Raw genomic sequence first — 22,857 nt, forward strand, 5'->3', positions numbered from 1 at the left:
TCTGGCACACAGTTTTAATCTGCCAGAAAGTTTCATTTCTTACATTTTTTTGTTGTTGCAGTTTTAATGACCAGCATGCTATTTGCATTCATGCGAGCTCGAAACACCTTGCAATGAACGTTACGAAGTTCCAAAGCATTGCTCGCTATCTTCGAAACATTCTGCATCACAAAAGATACCACGCAGACGAAACGTCAGCTTACGAGAAAGAGTCAAACGAAAAACGCAGTTCCACTGCGGCTTTGGCAGACGTACAGCTTTCAGCGCCAACAACACAAATGGGTGTGACGGTTCATACGAGAATTCTCTTCAAAGCAGTGTTCACTTTTTTTCCCTGCCGGCTGTAATGGTTTGCACTTTATCGCTCTCCGTCTGAGCGCGTATATCTATTTTCCAGTCTCCCTTGTCTCACAGTCCATGTGCGTCTTTCTATGATGTGACTCTCGTGTGGTGTGGTGTGTGTGTGTGTGTGTGTGTGTGTGTGTGTGTGTGTGTGGTTTGTAGGGAGGAGAAAGGGGCACGGGTAGAGAGAGCAGATGGAGCGGACGCGCCTCCAATGGCGCCGTTCTGGCGCTCGCGCCTATCGGCAAATTGCCCCCGACGGCTGTTCGTTCCGCTCGCGCGGCATGACAGCAGCCACGCATTACGCCGGCTCATACCGCAATGACGCGCCGCGGCGTATGACGTTCCGCAGACAGCCGGCGAAACACATCGCGAAACTGAAATTGAGGCGTTGTCGGAAGCGAATGGTGACAGCTTTCCGCTGATCGCGATTCGCTGCGCATCAGTGTGCGAACTGCAGCTGGTCCCTGGGTGATGCGGCAAACTGCTCGTAAGTAATTCAGAAGGGATGCAGACTGTAACTGCCGACCATAGTCTGCGTCACGGGAAATGCACACGCGTGTGTTTTATACCGGGCACCACGCGTTACTAGCCTCGCATAACGGTAGGAAGCTCTAACGGCATTTCTGCCTGTCCAGTGTAAATCTGCTCCCCCTGCTAGCCTCTCACATATTGTTAGGTACCACGTTAGGCAGACCACAACTCAGTTCTCAGTGTCATCCGCCAACTTGGGCGAATGCTGCTGCATCTACAGCATACTATGTACAGTACAACCGCTCTATGTCTCCGGGCAGGCCGTGATCTGGGTGGTATAATTTTACCAATATTGTAGGGAAAAATTTAATAAAATTCACGGAGGCATTTTTGTTAAGCAACAGGCACCTCGCACCCTGCAGGGAGGTGAGTTATATGCAGATAATTTATTACATTGCAGATGTAATCTTCTCGATCACATACTCATCTGGTTGGGCTCAAATTAAATCCATCGCCTACCTCAACAAGCCCCCCATGAACCATGGACCTTGCCGTTGGCGGGGAGGCTTGCGTGCCTCAGCGATACAGATGGCCGTACCGTAGGTACAACCACAACGGAGGGGTATCTGTTGAGAGGCCAGACAAACGTGTGGTTCCTGAAGAGGGGCAGCAGCCTTTCCAGTAGTTGCAGGGGCAACAATTTGGATGATTGACTGATCTGGCCTTGTAACAATAACCAAAACGGCATTGCTGCGCTGGTACTGCGAACGGCTGAAAGCAAGGGGAAACTACGGCCGTAATTTTTCCCGAGGGCATGCAGCTTTACTGTATGATTAAATGATGATGGCGTCCTCTTGGGTAAAATATTCCGGAGGTAAAATAGTCCCCCATTCGGATCTCCGGGCGGGGACTACTCAAGAGGATGTCGTTATCAGAAGAAAGAAAACTGGCGTCTTACGGATCGGAGCGTGGAATGTCAGATCCCTTCATCGGGCAGGTAGGTTAGAAAATTTAAAAAGGGAAATGGATAGGTTAAATTTAGATACAGTGGGAATTAGTGAAGTTCGGTGGCAGGAGGAACAAGACTTCTGGTCAGGTGACTACAGGGTTATAAACACAAAGTCAAATAGGGGTAATGCAGGAGTAGGTTTAATAATGAATAGGAAAATAGGAATGCGGGTAAGCTACTACAAACAGCATAGTGAACGCATTATTGTGGCCAAGATAGACACGAAGCCCACGCCTACTACAGTCATGGGTGACTGGAATTCGAGTGTAGGAAAAGGGAGAGAAGGAAACGTAGTAGGTGAATATGGATTGGGGCTAAGAAATGAAAGAGGAAGCCGCCTGATAGAATTTTGCACAGAGCACAGCTTAATCATAGCTAACACTTGGTTTAAGAATCATGATAGAAGGTTGTATACATGGAAGAACCCTGGAGATACTAAAAGGTATCAGATAGATTATGTAATGGTAAGACAGAGATTTAGGAACCAGGTTTTAAATTGTAAGACATTTCCAGGGGCAGATGTGGACTCTGACCACAATCTATTGGTTATGAACTGTAGATTAAAGTTGAAGAAACTGCAAAAAGGTGGGAATTTAAGGAGATGGGACCTGAACAAACTGACTAAACCAGAGGTTGTACAGAGTTTCAGGGAGAGCATAAGGGAACACTTGACAGGAATGGGGGAAAGAAATACAGTAGAAGAAGAATGGGTAGCTTTGAGGGATGAAGTAGTGAAGACAGCAGAGGATCAAGTAGGTAAAAAGACCAGGGCTCTTAGAAATCCTTGGGTAACAGAAGAAATATTGAATTTAATTGATGAAAGGAGAAAATATAAAAATGCAGTTAATGAAGCAGGCAAAAAGGAATACAAACGTCTCAAAAATGAGATCGACAGGAAGTGCAAAATGGCTACGCAGGGATGGCTAGAGGACAAATGTAAGGATGTAGAGGCTTATCTCACTAGGGGTAAGACAGATACTGCCTACAGGAAAATTATAGAGACCTTTGGAGAGAAGAGAACCACTTGTATGAACATCAAGAGCTCAGATGGAAACCCAGTTCTAAACAAAGAAGGGAAAGCAGAAAGGTGGAAGGAGTATATAGAGGGTCTATACAAGGGCGATGTACTTGAGGACAATATTATGGAAATGGAAGAGGATGTAGATGAAGATGAAATGGGAGATACGATACTGCGTGAAGAGTTTGACAGAGCACTGAAAGACCTGAGTCGAAACAAGGCCCCCGGAGTAGACAACATTCCATTGGAACTCCTGACGGCCTTTGGAGAGCCAGTCCTGACAAAACTCTACCATCTGGTGAGCAAGATGTATGAAACAGGCGAAATACCCTCAGACTTCAAGAAGAATATAATAATTCCAATCCCAAAGAAAGCAGGTGTTGACAGATGTGAAAATTACCGAACAATCAGTTTAATAAGCCACAGCTGCAAAATACTAACACGCATTCTTTACAGACGAATGGAAAAACTAGTAGAAGCCGACCTCGGGGAAGATCAGTTTGGATTCCGTAGAAATACTGGAACACGTGAGGCAATACTGACCTTACGACTTATCTTAGAAGAAAGATTAAGGAAAGACAAACCTACGTTTCTAGCATTTGTAGACTTAGAGAAAGCTTTTGACAATGTTGACTGGAATACTCTCTTTCAAATTCTAAAGGTGACAGGGGTAAAATACAGGGAGCGAAAGGCTATTTACAATTTGTACAGAAACCAGATGGCAGTTATAAGAGTCGAGGGACATGAAAGGGAAGCAGTGGTTGGGAAGGGAGTAAGACAGGGTTGTAGCCTCTCCCCGATGTTCTTCAATCTGTATATTGAGCAAGCAGTAAAGGAAACAAAAGAAAAATTCGGAGTAGGTATTAAAATCCATGGAGAAGAAATAAAAACCTTGAGGTTTGCCGATGACATTGTAATTCTGTCAGAGACAGCAAAGGACCTGGAAGAGCAGTTGAACGGAATGGGCAGTCTCTTGAAAGGAGGATATAAGATGAACATCAACAAAAGCACAACAAGGATAATGGAATGTAGTCGAATTAAGTCGGGTGATGCTGAGGGAATTAGATTAGGAAATGAGACACTTAAAGTAGTAAAGGAGTTTTGCTATTTGGGGAGCAAAATAACTGATGATGGTCGAAGTAGAGAGGATATAAAATGTAGACTGGCAATGGCAAGGAAAGCGTTTCTGAAGAAGAGAAATTTTTTAACGTCGAGTATAGATTTAGATGTCAGGAAGTCATTTCTGAAAGTATTTGTATGGAGTGTAGCCATGTATGGAAGTGAAACATGGACGGTAAATAGTTTGGACAAGAAGAGAATAGAAGCTTTCGAAATGTGGTGCTACAGAAGAATGCTGAAGATTAGATGGGTAGATCACATAACTAATGAGGAAGTGTTGAATAGGATTGGGGAGAAGAGATGTTTGTGGCACAACTTGACCAGAAGAAGGGATAGGTTGGTAGGACTTGTTCTGAGGCATCAAGGGATCACCAATTTAATATTGGAGGGCAGCGTGGAGGGTAAAAATCGTAGGGGGAGACCAAGAGATGAATACACTAAGCAGATTCAGAAGGATGTAGGTTGCAGTAGGTACTGGGAGATGAAGAAGCTTGCAGAGGATAGAGTAGCATGGAGAGCTGCATCAAACCAGTCTCAGGACTGAAGACCACAACAAAAAACAACCTCAACAAGAAATATAATTCACCACGTTACATAGTGAGTCACAGACCGTTCGAAACACTCTCAGACTACTTGGTCAATATTGATAAGACTGTACAATTCGCTGCTGCAGGGATGTACACTTCATTTTTGAGATGTACCCACACTGAAGGAGCCAGGGGATTCAGGTGAGATGATTTTGGAGGCTACGGCTTAGGCCCTGCTCGAACTATAAATCTTCAGCCATGTTGGCGTTTTCGATATTGTCTCATGGCGCAGCAAAATCTGCCAGTGTCCCATCAGGCATGTACCACATACTCTAATATTGCACAAAGGGAAAATCCGCATGAGACCTGGAATATTCACCCCGGCAGAAACCGAAGTTACACTCGTCCACAAATACACGTATTTCTTGGAAGAATGTGTGACCCAATGACACAATCACTTGGAAGTCCATCCCTAACCGCGCATTCAATTGGAAACACTACTGATCGGGTGACTCCGTCAACGGCATGCATGTCTACTTAAATTTTAAGCCCACTTGCAAGGGCGACCGCCCCCACTGGACATCACGGATTTCGCACAGATTTACGGTAAAGGCAGGTCTTGGTCAGAAATGAAAGTGACAGAAGCATTTAGAGAAAATACCATTTCTGGCGCGCGTCGGTGGAGTTGTGACCAGTTTATGTTAACGTAGTTTCCAGACAGCTGTTGACGCTGCGGGAAGAGTAGAGTTAATCGAAAGGTCGTACGGTCAAGTCCCTACATGGAAATATTTTTATGTTCAATTTCTACGTTACTTCACTGCAAGTAAATCGAAATAATGCTCAATCTATTGCATTTATTAACATTTTCTTAAAAGGTATAAAAAGGGAAGGCAAAGGAAAACGTAAGTTTGGAAATAGATTCGCAAGGGAGGATTATACTTACAGCGTCCACGAGGACTCTGCTAATAATTTCCCAAGAAGGGCTTGTAATTAAAGTGTACAGGTAAATAAGCGGCATTTTTAACGTGTACAAGATGGCAAGGACATTACTGCTTCCTGTGCGGCTGGTCCCGGCGGAGGTTCGAGTCCTCCCTCGGGCATGGGTGTGTGTGTTTGTCCTTAGGATAATTTAGGTTAAGTAGTGTGTAAGCATAGGGACTGATGACCTTAGCAGTTAAGTCCCATAAGATTTCACTCACTCACAAATTACTGCTTCCTCTGCTCTTGCGATGAATATCACCCCTGCAGGTGCAAACCATTATCTGTAATATAGTAAGAGCACGTACGTCTCACAACCGTTTCTAGAAATTTATTTGCGATCTAAAATTTCCCTCTGCCTTTCCTTTTCATGACTTTCAAGAAAATATTTATAAATTCCATATACTGAACATTACTTCTGTTTATTTGCAGTGTAAATAACATACGACTACGAAAAAAAAGAGGTTCCCTTTATGTACTCGACCCGACAACACTCGGATTTCCGTTGTGTACTCTTTCCGATGCTTCAACCACTTCCTGGAAACTGCACTGACATAATGGCTGACGTATCGCCCGCCCCGCCCCAAAAATGCTAGTTTTGGCATTCCGTACCACAGTCGGTAAAACTGAACCCTTATTGGGTTTGTTGTCTATCTATCTGTCTGACCGACTTTCCAAAACCCTCTTTCTCAGAAATGCGTGGACGTACAAAGTTGAAATTTCTGTCTCCTATTGAGGTCTACGGTCACTTGGCGATGTAAAAACAAGTGAAGCTCCTAAGTTAATGCAAGCAGGCGGTCACAGGAGAGATTTTTGTATTGTCCAAAAAGGTGGCTTTTTAGCTCATGAGTAACATGCCAGAGCAATATTGTGCGCCGTGTGCCTCCAAATGAGAATCCGTTTTGGACTTAACTCACCGAAAGGGTATGCCTGAGAATAATCAATCATTAATAAATATGTTGAAAATTGACTGTACTCGAGCCTATTGTCTCTGACAGACTAACGGAGATTGCAGAGCAAGCGGAAGGCGGTCGAATGAATTAGTCTAGTCTTTTAGCTGGAGTAGATAACTGCTCGCCTGTCATTGTTGAACACAATTATTTATCAGCTTTGAGCGTTTATTCAGAAAGTGTGTGGAACTGCCGCCAAAATAAACTCCGCCTTGATGAGAACCGTTTACGTATTGTTGGAACAACCACACCCCCCGGAACAACTTTGAGACATGCCACTGCTCCTGGTGAGTAAGCCACCCGTTGACAAACGCTAGGAAGTGTGAGAGCTGGTCAAGGTGAGTTCTTGAGTGCGCACATCGCAGCGGCAGCAGTGAGCAGGGACTCACCGTCTTCTTGAGGCGAGACACTGGCGACATGTTGAGGCCGGCGATGATGGCCATCAGCGAGTTGAAGTTGCCGATGTTGAAGCACTCGCGCGCCACCTCGATCCAGTACTCCATCACCTTGACGCGCTGCTTCTTCTTCACGTGCTGAAACACCAAGCAGAAAAAGCCACAAATGCCACTGATTTCTGCTGAAATGGTTGTTTTATGACGGTTTCTATAGTATTACATAAGCTTTCAACGTCTCCATCGACGTGTGCAAACAGATAAGACGGAACGTGAAAGTAGGAATGTGTGACTCAAAAAAAGATGTGATTACTTTCGCTATGTCTTGGAGAAGACCATTCGTGAATGGGACAAAGAATTGGAAGGAACTGCTCAACTAAGAACATAATGGAGGAACCAGAACGTTATGAAGATGAACTGCCTTACATTCACCGACTGTCTCGCGGTCCTGTCTAGAACATTAATAAACCTACTAAGCTGATAAATATATTAAAACAGCAGTAGAAAAAAACTGACTCCAAATTTTCATTGCAAAACACAAAATATATAAGAAACAGCGAAGCCGCCCCTTTTTCCTTTTAACACAAGGGACAGTCAGATAGAAACAGCTGATAACTTTAAATATCACTGTGGAAATAGTAAAAACGAAAACTATCAAAAGAGATCAAAACATCAAGTGACAAAGGACGATCGACGTTTTTTTCCCAGAATATATACCTTATACAAAAGAAAATCCAAATCAAAGTGAGCTGAACGAAGACTTTACAACACTGTGATTAAAATAGTGTCTGTGTTCCAGACAGAATCACAGGTATTCCAGGACGAAGAGAAAACCAGATATTCGAGAGAAAGAGGCTTCCTAAGATCATGAGTACAATGAATGTTAATGGATCGTATCGACCTCTTGATAAAGTGCGTACCGGTTACATCTTGCAAAACGTGAACCACAGGATGTAAAACAAACGGCAAAAAGTAAGAAATAGTTCCCTGGAAAGACGTGTAGTACATTTATGGATATGATAGTATCGAATATTGTTCTTTCGCCAAGACACTTCACCTTGATCAAACAGCTTATGTTTATAGAAACAAACCAGTTCACAGACATGATACACTAGAATTTCGTCAAGATGCCAGAATTATGCTGTTACGTTCATATTAGTCATAAGGTTTCAATGCATCGTGTAGGGTATTAAAATACGGAATTATTTTTATACTAAAGGTGGTGTTTCATGTATTTATCGTGAATAATAATAATAATAATAATAATAAAGTAAGAAAACGTAGGTGACCACATAACGATAATGAAACCAGACATAATTGCAAGGGAGAATAGACAACTTTATGAAAGCAGAAGTGAACCCAGAACAGACACCATTTAAAGGATCGCATAAGTAAAAAATAATGTAAGATTGGCAATGGTCAAACAAGAAAATATCGACAACAGCGAAATTACTCCATCCAAAATTCAATACTGGAAACTGACTACGAGGGAAAAGAGGAGACGATCAGAGCAGCTTAGTCTGAAACGACAAAATCAGCTCATGGCAAAAACAAGTAAGAAAATGGATATAGCAACGGTATTATCCCTCATATTTCCCAGGCAGCTCTAGTCCAGTTCCCGAAGACGGCGTTTCGCTCAGGTCGGCTATTGCAGTGTTGTCGGTCCCAAGCACCGATAATGGTACGTGCACACACGTGTTTTGCGCTCGAAGAAAGCTTGTATCCTGCAAATTATCTCTCTCGGTGGCTTCTGTAGAATTTGTCACTTACCGCCACAATCAGCGATGACAGCTCCCAAGAAATGGAACAAAAATTCACTAAGTGACTAAACAGCGGGCTGCGATCAGGTTTGATGCTCGTACTGGCTACGACATTCACAGCAGAGCGCCCAGAACACTACTGCACTCTCATTGGCTGTCGAAGAATGCGTGACGTGGATGCGGAGAACGAACCTAAACTCGTCACCCATCCTGACTCCCGCTGCAGAAAATATTTTTAACAAGGCACGATCGAAAGCAAATGAGATATGGCTGAACTAATACTTTACCGTGCTAACATCACATAAAATGTTTGGGTGGTAAATATTCGTCAAAGCGGATATAGCAACGCTGAGAGAAGCTCAGAAGAGAATAATGCAACTAAGAAAACTTCGAAAATTTCAAATTGAGGAGACAGAAAATACGACAAAATTCTTCGAGAGGATAATAAGCGAACATAGGAATCCCTTCAGTTTCCAGCATTACATGTAGGAATTTGAACGTCTGGCTTACGTTTGACAGTGTCTAATAGTAATGTAACAAACCATATATTGACGAGGGGATTCGCACAACTGAGAACTCCCCTGAACATAGACACCACACAGAATCCTGCCAACCCACCAAGTCGGCAGTTGCATAAGAACTGGCCTCGCATGGGCTATGAAAACACTAAGGTACACCAACATTTCTCTTTTTTCTGGAACTGTACGCTAAAAGATGTAGTAAAAACTTGAGCAGAACCTGAAAAACAAACACAATTGACTTCATCTTGGCAAAGAACGGGGTCTTGCGCATGGGCATAGTGAGGACATAGCATGAAGGAGGAATCGGATCCAGTGAAAGCGCAGCAACAACTGAATTACCAAAACACTGAACCGCTCCCCCACGACGGCGTCAGCCATCGTGTAGTGGGGTTACCGATACGAATGTAAAAGAACGCCGCACAGTACAAACCCATCACTCCTCAGGATTTACCTGAAGATGCTAGCAACTGCCATGGCGAAGAATTCGACTAACGTTCCAGTCTACCCAAAAAGAATTTAAATTATTTATTTGTCAGGAAAACATACATTTGCATATTAAGTAAAGTAATGGGAAGTAGAAGAAATAAGAACAAGGAGAAGCTTAACATCAGGATTGATGGTCACGAAGAAGATGAAAACAGACTATCGCTGGCAAAAAAAGGAATCCTTGGCCAAAAGAAGTCTACCAGAGTCAAACAAAGGCTTTAATTTGAGGAAGAAATTTCTGAGAAAGTACATTTGGAGCACAGCACTGTACGGTAGTGAAACATGGACTGTGGGAAAACTGAAACAGAAGAGAATCAAAGCATTTGAGACGTGGTGCTACAGACGAAAGATGTAAATTAGGTGTACTGATAAAGTGAGCAATGAGGAGGTTCTGCGCAGAATCGGAGGGGAATGGAATATGAGGAAAACAGTGACAAAGAGAAGGTACAGGATGATAGGATATGTGTTAAGATATCAGGGAATGACTTCCGGGGTACTAGAGAGAGTTGTAGAGAGCAAGACAGAGGTTGGAATACATGCACCAAACAACTGAGGATGTAGGTTGAAAGTGCTATTCTGAGCTGAAGAGGTTGGCACAGGGGAGGAATTCGTGGTGGGCCGCATCAAATCAGTCGGAAGACTGATGATTCAGAAAAAAAAAATTAAGTCTGTTTCATTCCTGTAGACTCAGCTGGCTGAGGATGATTCTTTATGATAGAGATTGGTAGTAAATTAAAGTGATTCACCTTGACAGTTTTCTTATACCTGACGGCTGTGTGGTACTGTTTATCCAGAGTATAGGAACGACACTGGTACGCTACTAATTTACTGTGCTGACACGGTTGCGCAGTAAGAGTGAGGCCACTCACCTTGCACACTTCGGTGGCGACGAAGTAGGAGAGCCTGTTGAACCACTGCACGTACGACTCGAGGTTGCGCGTCTTCTTCATGTCCTTGAACGATGTCTCCAGATGGGGGTTCTCCTTGGCGAAGGCCTGCACGAACTCCTCGGGACCGATGTACGACAGCCTCTCCAGTTCCACGTGCGTCAGCTGCTGCGCCAGCACCAACGGCGACGGACACAGCTCCGTGATGTCCAGCTGCAGACACAAATGAAATCATGTCTAGCTGACAATGCAAACACCTCAGCTGCTGCAAACTGCCCAGCCGCCAACACAAGGCAGACAGCTGCTGCGGTAAGCAACGGCGGTGACGGACACACCTCCGTGATGTCCAGCTGCAGACACCAATACAATCACAACGCAAGCACCTAAGCTACTGCAAACTGTCCAGCTGCCAACACAAGCATGAGGTGGTAAGCTGCTGCACCAGTATCAGCGGCGATGGAGGCAGCTCCATGATGTCCAGCTACCAATACAAGCACAACTATGCCTTGCTGCCAACTTAAGGGGGGTAGGACGTCAAACTTGCCGACTTGGAGCGGGAGAGGCACCACACGACATTTTAATTTCCACTGTCTATACTTTTACAAATAAATTCATGAAACTTTGTCAACACGACCAGGAAGGATTCAGGATTCAAACTCATAGTAATGTAGGTTCAAAAGTATAACAAAATAAATTTTTTTTACATGTGAAATTTCATCATTTTTTCACTTACTATTGGCTGCATTTGTTGCTGTAAGTACACTTTTCTTCACAAGTAAGAGAGATTCTTCGATGAATTTTGCACAGCATACAAACCATACTTACAGGTGTATGAAACTTTAGAATTTATTTAATTAATGAAGAAATAAATGAGCTGTTACATTTTAAACTTCATGTTTCGAAAAAATTCAAATTTTATGGTTAATTATCTCAATTTTTAGCACAGTTTTTAATAGATTTGGAAAATTCTAGAGTTTCATACTCCTGTAAAGTATGGTTTGTATGCTGTGCAAATTTCATCGAAGATTCTCCCTTACTTATGAAGAAAAGTGTACCTATAGCAACGAATGCAGCCAATAGTAAGTGAAAAAATGATGATATTTCACATATAAAAAAAATATATTTTGTTATATTTTTGAACTTTCACTGCTATGAGCGTGATTCCTGAACCCTTCCTTGTTATGCTGACAAAGTTTTATGAATTTATTTGTAAAAGTATAGACAGTGGAAATTAAAATGTCCTGTGGTGCCTCTCCTGCTCCAAGTCAGCCAGTTTGACGTCCTACCTCCCCCCACCCTCCCCCACCTTAAGCACAAGCGAGTATGCTGGTATGCTGCTGCAATGTGACCAACAGTCAGAGCAACAGCCAACTTGCCAGACAGATATTATCAATAAGTCAATAACGCCCTCTCTTTTGAGCATCCATGGAATGGCGTCTATATCAAATGAGAGAGGTAGCGCAATGGAAAGATACTGGACTCTCATTTTCACATTTGAAATGACTGGATGAAATCGTTAACTATTTCGATTTAAATATTTTTTCTTCTCCAAGAATAGATGGAAAATTCGAGTACATAAAAGAAAAATTAAAACAGTTACATGTGTACTGTAGTTTTATTTGAAAATCGTTTTATTTGTCACGGTCGCTAAGAAAGCGCAGTTACAGTATTAGTAGTTTCGGGAATATGTATTGCCATCCTCAGATCCATAAAACCTGGCAGTGCTAGTTACATCATGTAGCGCTTACACCAGTCTGTCACCTCTGTCACATGACGATTACACAATACGCATAAAAAAGTTGACCTTTTCTACTTCTGCGGGAGGAAACACGTATTACTTGAACTAGTAATCCAATAATTGTGTTAATATATGGATGTTGGCAAATAAATTGGTTTCCAAAAGAAGATTACAGTACAAAATTATATCTCGCCTCCTGCGCTGAACGATCATGCCAGGTAACTATAACAGTCATCTGTGTCAATCACTTTTATTTTCTTCCATTACCCATTTCAAGAATTGGCACCCTAGCTTTAAATGGATCAGGGGTCTACATGAATATTTCTGCTCCTGTATGTAGACAGTTATCAGCCGTAGGCTCCATGTTGAAGATGTTCCAGTATGTTACATACACGCACTTGTTGTCAGCACCTTACACTGGCTTGGGAACACACAGCTGATGCTCCTGCCGGTCGGTGTGGCTGGACATCAGCGACGTGCCGTGCCGTGCTGCTGCTCACTCACTTATTAGAATCTGGTTGAATAAGAAGGCGATAAGACCGCTCATAGGTGTATAAAAACCCTGTGGTAGTTAACTTCCAAGCCTATACAGAAGAAACGATCAAAGCTTTTAAACTCTACTGTTAGGTGGATGTAGCTGTACCTTTGCGCTAAGCAGTCCAGTGCAAGTGTTCACAGCAGTAATAATTTGGGTTTATGGTAAACGCTCCAGCTGTAAATTATCTCCAACTAGCCGAAGTTGAGTGTGATGTTACAAAAAACAGTTGCGATGTTGTGATAGGAATATGAGAAGAAGAGGAGCAGATGTTCAAGTAAAGGTCAGGACGGTGGAGCATTTCCCTGTCGGATGACAACGTTTCTCCTCCAACGACTGATTCAAGCCGATCGTCGCATTCATATGAATCAAACTGCACACTAACCCTTGTAGTCTTCGTCTTGCACAACACACTGCACTAACGGAAGACGCGTTGCCGCTGGGTACCGCTGCAACTTTCCACTGATAAAAAGCGTACGGGTTTGCCTCCCCAGCAGTTGTTGCGGTGTTACGTTTAAGCATTCCTGCACCGTGTCTTCACTGGGGACGCAAAGTGTGTACCTGTCACCGAAGACGGCGTCAATGCGAAAGGGACTTCCGCTCTACTTCCTCCCACCTCTCTCCCCCGCCCCAGCAACTTCAAAGCAACGGTATCCATGAAGAAAGTTCCTTTGAGACACTCAGGATATGGTGCCAGTCGCTGGAATGGTTGCAGAAGACGATTCAGAGGAAAGACCGTGGGTTGATCTCGAAAGAAGTCGTGTTGTTAGAATAGAATGCCGGACCACATACGGGCCGGAAAAAGCGTTTTCGATGAACTGTAATGAAACAGCCTGGATCTAGCACCAGTGTGATTTCTAGCTCTTCTAACCGTCGTCGTCAATTCAGAACCGATTCAGGCGGAGGCTGTTGTTAAGTGGCTCCTAGACCTGCAGCCTGACTTTTTTCTCTTTGGTTTCGACGGAGTGTTTTGTCAAGGGAAAAAAGCCGTTACAAAATCACGGTGAAACTGTGCAAAAGTAATGTGTAGCATCGCCTTAGTAACTGTGTATCTCTTTGCTTTCACGCATTTGACTTTTCTCACATAGGAAGTGCTGACTAAATTTTTGAACCACCCTCGTCGATAGGAAGAGAATGTGATGTGACTTGTGTAGAAACAAACGTAGTTTATTTCTAACTTTTTAAAAGCAAAAATACAATATAGTCTACCAAGTATGGTGGAAATCGCTCCATATCTCCCAGAATCACATGTTATCACTTGCCCTCCACTACCACTACGAGCCCTACAAATAGGGTGGCCTTACCCCAACAGCAACTGTGTCCTGTACAAAGCGAAAACAAGTCTATAGTGACGATTTTAAAATTCATATAAGCACGGTGTATACCAGAGAAAATTTTCATTTTTTCTTGGTCTGCCCAGCAACATAATATTACGGAAGCCGAGGTAGGAAGTGACTGAAGCGTACTGCTATGGAGAGACAAGCGAAGATAACTTTTCCAGCCTCCACAGTTTATTCTGCGGGGCCTCGCACACTTCCAAGACTTTTACATTATAGACATCCCACTACGTCGGCACTTGCTTCTCTGCAGGTTAAAGAGCGGCGTCAATTTTTTTCGCTCTAAGCACACACTCCCTTAGGGCGAGGCACTCGCCGGGATGTTAAATAAAAGAAGACCGGGCCTCGCTGCCAAGACGGGCCTTGTTTGACGAGAATCTCGCTCATTAATGTCCAGCCCGCCCGAGGGCGATGTCGGGCTAATCAATTAGCCCCGCCGTTCCGGCCCGCCGAGCTGGAACGCAATCCGCTAAAAATACGAAGATAAAGTGAATCTTCGCCCCGTCATTAAAGGGCACTCGGCGCGACTCCTTCCGAACCGGCGCTGTAGGGTCCACCAGCTGAGCGCCACTTAGGTTGCAGCTGGACGTTCAACGTCGCTGAGGCCTTTGGTCTCTCAGTTTACTCGAATCTTAGTAAGGTCAGTAGTGTGAAGCTTTAATGCGAGTTACGAAGGCCAGCCCAGTGGGCACAGTGCAGCGTGGCCAGACCTGTGGAGACACGGCGTTCGTCACTCAAAGCGATACGGTTGGCTCAACGGCTGAGAAAGGGAAGATGGCTTTAGATCGGGGAAGGCCCGATATTCTACAACCAACTCGATCGGATATTTTAATAAGAACAACGGACAAGCATTTTCCTTGCTGCCTCTTTCCAGGGCACATCACAGTTGAATTGGCACACAGATATGGCTCGTATCATATCTCCATGGTACGTGGCGTAAGGGAACTTCTTTAAAGGTCATGTTAGGCAGCTCATATAGCTCTTAAAATTGCTACACCAAGAAGAAATGTAGATGATAAACGGGTATTCATTGGACAAATATATTGTACTAGAACTGACATGTGATTACATTTTCACGCAATTTGTGTGCATAGATCCTGAGAATTCAGTACCCAGAACAACCACCTCTGGTCGTAATAACTGCCTCGATACGCCTGGGCATTGAATCAAACAGAGCTTGGATGCCGTGTACAGGTACAGCTGCCCATGCAGCTTCAACACGATACCACAGTTCATCAAGACTAGTGACTGGCGTATTGTGACGAGACAGTTGCTGGAAAATGTGCTGGCCAGGGCAACAGTCGAACATTTTCTGTATCCAGAAAGGCCCGTACAGGACCGGCAACATGCGGTCGTGCATTATCCTGCTGAAATGTAGGGTTTCGCAGGGATCGAATGAAGGGTAGAGCCACGGGTCGTAACACATCTGAAATGTAACGTCCACTGTTCAAAGTGCCGTCAATTCGAACAAGAGGCGACCGATACGTCTAACCAATGGCACCCCATACCATCACGCCATGTGATACGCCAGTATGGCGATGACGAATACACGCTTCCAATGTGCTTTCACCGAGATGTCGCCAAACACGGATGCGACCATCATGATGCTGTAAACGGAACCTGGATTCATCGGAAAAAATGACGGTTTGTCATTCGTGCACCCAGGTTCGTCGTTGAGTACAACATCGCATGTACTCCTGTCTGTGATGCAGCGGCAAGGGTAACCGCAGCCATGGTCCCCGAGCTAATAGTCCATGCTGCTGCAAACGTCGTCGAACTGTTCGTGCAGACGGTTGTTGTCTTGTAAACGTCCCCATCTGTTGACTCAGGGATTGAGACGTGGCTGCACGATCCGTTACAGCCATGCGGATAAGATGCTTGTCATCTCGACTGTTAGTGATACGAGGCGGTTGGGATCCAGCACGGCGTTCCGTATTACCCTCCTGAACCCACCGATTCCATATTCTGCTAACAGTCATTGGAATATATATAAGAGCACATTCCTTCTTACACTGATAAGGCATAAATTGTGGTCTTTGCTGATGATGCAGGCATCATAACGAAGCCCAACAGAGCTGCAACAACAGAACGAACAATGAATGAAATATTCAAAAATATTATTTATTTGTTCTCGGTAAACGGTCTGTCAGTTAACTTAGAAGGAAACGCACACACACACACACACACACACACACACACATGCGTGCGTTAAAATTTCGTGGGTCTGCGCATAGATCACAACTTCAATTGGAAATCACTTATCACAGACCATCTCAATAGCTCCAGCTCAACAACATCTGCTCTGTATGTAAATGCTGAGTTTCGTTCTAAAAAATGGTAAATGTAGTTTACTTTGCATACTTTCATTCTCTGATGTCATATGGAATATTTTTATAGAGTAATTCCACACGCAGACACTAAGTAGCCATTGCACAAAAACGTCCTCTAAGGATAATCTCTGCTTTGCCTGTCCTCGAAGGTCACGTTGGCAGTTGTTTAAGAGTTTGGCATACTAACAACGATTTTACAATACATTTACGATTTTATGAATGTTTGTAGTGAAGAATCAGGCACAACTTGGAGACAGTAGGAAATCTAACACGACGAAAAAAATCAACCTCCATCAGGCACACCTTACTCTTGCACAGAAAAGATGCAGATAATAATGTAACAACTGCTAGCAGATAATAACAATTTCAAAACCAAAGTGAAATCATTCCTACTTGACAATTCTTTCTACAACAAAGATGAACTTCTGAGCAGACAGTATTATGTGGTTGGGTTACATGTATCAAATTATGTTGTATATTAATATTAAGGCAAAAATTCCGTTATCTAAATGTCTAACATGAATCCATGTTTTCACAGACAAAAAGTAACTTATTTATGAACCCACGACACGTTCCTCAATGTTGAGTCGTTGCGAATATGGACCAGGAAATAGGCAGGAAGCTAAGAAAATAGAAGTAACAAACTTCAAAATGCCACGATCACTTTACTAGAACAATTCTACAGGTTACTGGTTTCGGCAAACTATGCTGCCATCTTAGGATCTGTAAAAGACAGACAGAGTAAACACAAAACTGGATCTGAAATGTCTACATAAAATTTTTAATGTAATGTGGATCCATAACGTAGCTTATGCACTATACTTCAAGAACAGTACTTCGTATCATATAATAAATAGGCATTCCAAGCACATTCTTGGCATAGTACGGGTGTCGAAAGTAAAACAATCGATATACAATATATTATACACAGTACATCGAATGTACACGCTCACACTCGCTTACAACCCCTTACAAACAGACTGGTATTAAACATGGCAGAAAAACGATCAGCCAAAAGGTGTGGCACCAGAGTAGTAACAAACTGAATTACAGTGTCTCGTATAAATCCTAAGCACAAATACAAAATAAATTCATATACATATGTTTATAATGTAATTATACAGAGAATTATCCAAATCAGAATACAAAATTGAAAAAGCAACAACTTAAACTTTAAAAAATATTTTATTTTTTTTAAATATTTGTGAACCTTAAAAGAATGTGCTACATATCCATAATTATCATTCACTGTGTCTTAAGGAATCCAAACGTATGGTATGTAGATGCATCGAAAAATAAGTCTTTAAAGCTCCACCTCAGGTTTATGATAAGATACAGTACAGATAGCTCCTATTAAAACAGTTTTTAAAAATATTTTATTTATTATATTTACAGAAAGGCAATATGCAAATATTTGACAATTGCAATGTTACTTTTTATACAAATAACCTATACTGCGTAATACCAGCAGTACAGTATGAAATTTAAGTGCAACGAAAAGCTGTTGCTACATATCTAACTGCATTTAATCAAAACGTACACAGCGTCAAGGACACAAATTGGTCCATTTTATTACATTTGGAAATAACGTAGTCGTCAGCACACTTTACAATACTGAGCTCATAACTTGGTGCTCGCAGTTTAGGTACCAGCGTGCTGCCCGAGGTCTAGGTATAATGATAAGAGTCAAGGTAGTGATAATAAACCAGCATGTCGGTTTCCATACTTAACAGATACTTTATATAACGAATTTATATCCCTGTTTTGAGTCCATGAATGAGCATTTGGAAGTAACTGATGGATTAAGAGTCGACTATGTATAGCGTTCCATTTATACTTTAGTGCATACTATGTTTTTAATACTAATATCTGAATGAGATTTTCACTCTGCAGCGGAGTGTGCGCTGATATGAAACTTCCTGGCAGATTAAAACTGTGTGCCGGACCGAGACTCGAACTCGGGACCTTTGCCTTTCGCGGGCAAGTGCTCTACCAACTGAGCTACCCAAGCACGACTCATGCCCCGTCCTCATAGCTTCACTTCTGCTAGTACCTAGTCTCCTACCTTCCAAACTTTACAGAAGCTCTCCTGCGAACCTTGCCCGCGAAAGGCAAAGGTCCCGAGTTCGAGTCTCGGTCCGGCACACAGTTTTAATCTGCCAGGAAGTTTCACTAATATCTGGTTTATTACTACTGCCTTGTCTCCTGTCATTGTACCTAGACCTCGTGCACCAAACCAGTTCCTAAACTTCGAGCTACATGTTACGGGCTCAGTATTGAAAGGTACGTGTGATGATTGTGGGCCTAATTTTGTAAACTAATGACAACAATATTTTCGTATATAACAAAGCAGAGCAATTTGTGTCCTTATCGGTGTATACAGTTTGATTAAATTCACGTAGACATAGAACAATAGCTTTTAATTGTACTCATACTTACAATTTATACTGTAAATTTACGCTGCACTTTTGATATTGTACAGTACAGGTTATATGTACAAGCAAATTAAGATTACATTTGTAAAATCTTTTTATGTGGCCTTCCTATAAATAAATAAGAAAAATTGTTTTAATACTGTGTCTTGTTTCCATCTACACCTGAGTTGATACTTTAACGACTCCTTTGTCTATGTATTTAGGTTAAACATACCATACGTTTGGCTTCCTTTAGACAAACTGAATGATAATTATGGGTATTTAGCTCTTTCTTTTAAGATTAAAAAGAAAGTATAAATTTAAATATTTATAAAAAATGTTGAGTTGTCGCCTTTTTATAATATTATACTCCGATTTTGGTCATTCTGTATGATTACATTAAGAACAAGTATATCGACTTACATTTGTACGTAAGCTATATATGAAACGCTGTAATTTAGTTTTTTTACGACTGTGGTGGCACCTGGTGGCTGGTGGTAGTATCTGCCATGTTTACTACCCAATCTAATTCTGTATGTGGCGTTTAAGAGAATGAGCATGTATATTTAGCGCACTGCGTGTACTATTTTATACCATGATTGTTTTAATTTTGACATCCAAATATACTACGCCAAGCATGTTCTTGAAACGTCTGTTTATTATGTAACACAAATTTTGTACACACTGACGAGATACTCTGAAGTGTAGTGTGCAAGGTATGTTACGGGTCCTTATTATATTAAAAATTTTATGTAGATGTTTGACACCACGTTTTGTGCTTACTAGGTCTATGGTTCATATATCCGAAGATGACAACATAGTTTGGCAAAACCGGTAATCTGAATAAGTGCTGTACTGAAGCAACCGCGGCATTCTGAAGTTCATTGCTTATATTTTTATTATCATTCTAGGTCGCCCCCACAGTGGAATAATGTTAAGCATATACATAAAAGCTGAAGTTAATAAACTAATTTAAACGTATTTAGTGACAAAGTATAGCTGTGAAGTTTGTTCCTTTCTAGGAATTTCAGAACGATGTAATTTGTTGAGTTTAGAAAGAGCGCAGATCTATTAAATTTAAAATAGCGGCTCCTCAGATTTCTAATTTCTTTGGTTGATGAGATCCGCTTGTAACGCTACCGCCCGCTCGGACGTGCGTTAACTCTTTAAAGCCTGTACTGTAATAAGTTCACGGGCTTCACCTTATAAACAAGGATTTTAGTACAAAAGATGACCGCGTGTACCTAATGGAAGCAAGATCGGACCTATGCTCAGTCAGTAACTACAGTAATGCGTCAAGCAAATGTAAAGTATAATTACGCGTTCGCATGGACAAGAAGTACACACAGTAGATACTACCAATGATTAATAATACGGTCGCCATCCTAATTAGGCACTGAGTGAGTTTTTCCTTGTACAAGTGGGTGCATGTACAAGCATAATGACACGTAGTAATGTTGCGTTTTATGGCAAAATTTGGAACCAGAAAGAATCTACTGAAGTAAGGTTTTCTTCTTTTGTACTAATTTGGACGAGCTAAAATTACACAACACCACACAGCAATGACTACTACGAACTGCATTTTGTATATTGATCAGACTGAAATCGGGCACAGATTACCCTAGAATTAGCAATTTTGAAAGCATACATACAATGTCACTATTAAAATTGGAAAAAAACACTAATACACTTAGGTTTAATATAGAACTTAACTTTGCTGTTCAAATCTGATCAGTACACTTCAAAATGTGAAAGAATGGGCAAGAGAAGGGGGGGGGGGGGGCCTGAAACTGTTATGGTCGTTATACTGAAACTATTAAGTCCTGAAGGTAAATTAACACTCAAAATTATCAATCTATGGATTACTACTCTTTTCTCTTATTTCTGAATTATTTAATTGTCATTATTTCTGTCTCACATTAATTAAATAACATTGCTAACTCATTTCAAAAAACTCTCTACTTTTGTTCTTTATCAACATTTGCAATAACACACTGAAATTTAAACTTCTTTATAGCATAGCTTTGTCTGCTGATAATTCTCGTTAATACTATCTTTAAACTTTCAGTTCGGGATACTCGGGTTGCACAATATGTGGTAAGGACCCTGTCTAGGTCAGTGATAAGGATAAGTAACGGCTAAGGCAATTCTGGTAAAAGTCACGTTATTATTGAACAGTTAGAAACAGTTTCGACACTGGTCCACACAGATACACTTCTAAAGATGAAATAAATGTTTGACCTGTGCAAGTCGGTGCGGCGGTTGGCGGGCAGCGAGATAGCGAGAAGCACAGCACACATCCAAGCACGGCTAAGGCTCTCACAGCATCGGCACTTTCCTTCTTCTTAGCGTCGTAATCTTTCCAATTTTGTGCCTAAGAATATAGCCATGCCAAGTAGTCGTCGGAATCGGCCCATCCGAGGCTCAATGGAATCCACTTTTACTAGATAGCCTCCTCGGTACAGTACATGTTCCTCTGACCGATGCCCAACTCCGACTGTAATACTGAGCCCGTTGTACCGAACCGCGCCAGTGTGCGTTTTCCCGCGCTCGCCTACTTCCACCTTTTCCCGCTCCCCTACAGGTAGGGTATTCACCACAGGTTTTCTACTACACATATCCTAATGCATTACCTACGTATGGACCAAGTGTATAAATTACAATTTTCACATCTTACAATAGTTTTAACATTAAATACACTTCCTTTTGATTATCACATTGCTTGAAATCTAACATAAATAATAACATTCATTTTCAAAAGTTGCTTACAGTTTCTTTAACATGACACGAAAAGAAAAAGAAATTCAAAACATTGCTTACATTACTTTACATCAATTCAGAAAGAAAAATTTATCTAAATTCATAAAGAAAAAATTATTATATGTACAGTTGTCGTTACACGCTGTACAACAACAAGAAACCTATTCCCGTCAAGATTTCCAATAGTGTCTCCTGGTGCGTTAACGAAGAGAAAAAAAGCATAAATGCACAGAGAAACAAAATCTGTCCAGTGCCAGCTCGCAGGTAACGCATTTAGAGATACATTATCCGTATCTACTCATACTTAGAGGGGTTGGGCCAAATATGGAAACAGTACGAGAAACGAACGCTTGAACGCAAATTCAGATGCTAGCCATGTCTTCAGGCTGGGCTGCTGTATTTGACCACGAACGGCTGCTGTGTAACGTGCTCTATTCGTTAGAGGTGAGAGTCAATGTCAGAACAGTGTTCTCTGCAGATCTCTGCAGTTGTGAGTGCATTATGTCGGAGCTAAGTGAATTCGAACAAGGGAAAATTGTTGTGTTCGTATGGTGGGTGTTTCCGTAACCAGGGTAGCCGAAATTGTGTGTTGAGTGTTCGTAACAGACGACAGCTGAAAACGTTAGTGCAGAAATGAACGTCGCACTCGCGAATCCTGTCAGCACCAAAGCAACATCAAGGGAATCCACAACCATAGGACTGAGGCCGAGCCGGAATTCTAACACTAATCTTCATGATGCAAATGCCCGTAACAGGGAAACGTGTAGCCGACGCCATAAAATCTGGACTATACGGCAACGAAAGAAGTCATATGGACAGATGAGTACCGTTTCACACTGTTTACAGCTTCTCGCCGAATTTACGTCCGTAAAGTGAAAGAAACCTTTAACAGCCAAGATCGCAAAGAGCTATACCGTCCTGTTATAGTCCTCGTAGGGTCTGTGTTTTCATGCCTACTTGATAATAATTGCAGTCACTGGAATAATACTCTAGAATTGCATACAATGTCCTTTACAGATGCACAATAACACTTGCAACAAAACTAACTCTTCCATTCACCTTCGGTTCCACTTATTTTATGTGATCGTCCCATCTCATATCGCTTCTACCTCTTCTACCCCTAAATACTTACACGATGATACATATTCAACACGTTCAGAATTATTCTTGTTATCTTATAGTATCTCTTTCTTCCTCTTTGTTATAGGCATCATTTTGTATTTATAATCATTTAAATAGGGGTTCCATCATGACACCAAGTGAAAGTTTTGCTCTAGTTT

The 22,857-nt window shown here is 42.0% G+C and overlaps 1 protein-coding gene across 1 annotated transcript in view; it reads right to left on the minus strand.

The window, feature by feature from the left end:
- LOC126147580 (ras-GEF domain-containing family member 1B-A) overlaps window positions 1–22,857 on the minus strand; it is a 292,985-nt gene that overhangs the window by 151,884 nt on the left and 118,244 nt on the right. Inside the window, exons 3-4 of the mRNA XM_049915707.1 lie at window positions 10,446–10,676; window positions 6,807–6,950 (exon numbers count right to left, since the gene is read on the minus strand). Coding sequence (XP_049771664.1) covers window positions 6,807–6,950; window positions 10,446–10,676 — 375 coding nt within the window. The remainder of the gene's footprint in view (window positions 1–6,806; window positions 6,951–10,445; window positions 10,677–22,857) is intronic.

The sequence above is a fragment of the Schistocerca cancellata genome, chromosome 1 (genome assembly GCF_023864275.1).
Source record: "Schistocerca cancellata isolate TAMUIC-IGC-003103 chromosome 1, iqSchCanc2.1, whole genome shotgun sequence".
In the NCBI taxonomy this organism is placed as follows: domain Eukaryota; kingdom Metazoa; phylum Arthropoda; class Insecta; order Orthoptera; family Acrididae; genus Schistocerca; species Schistocerca cancellata.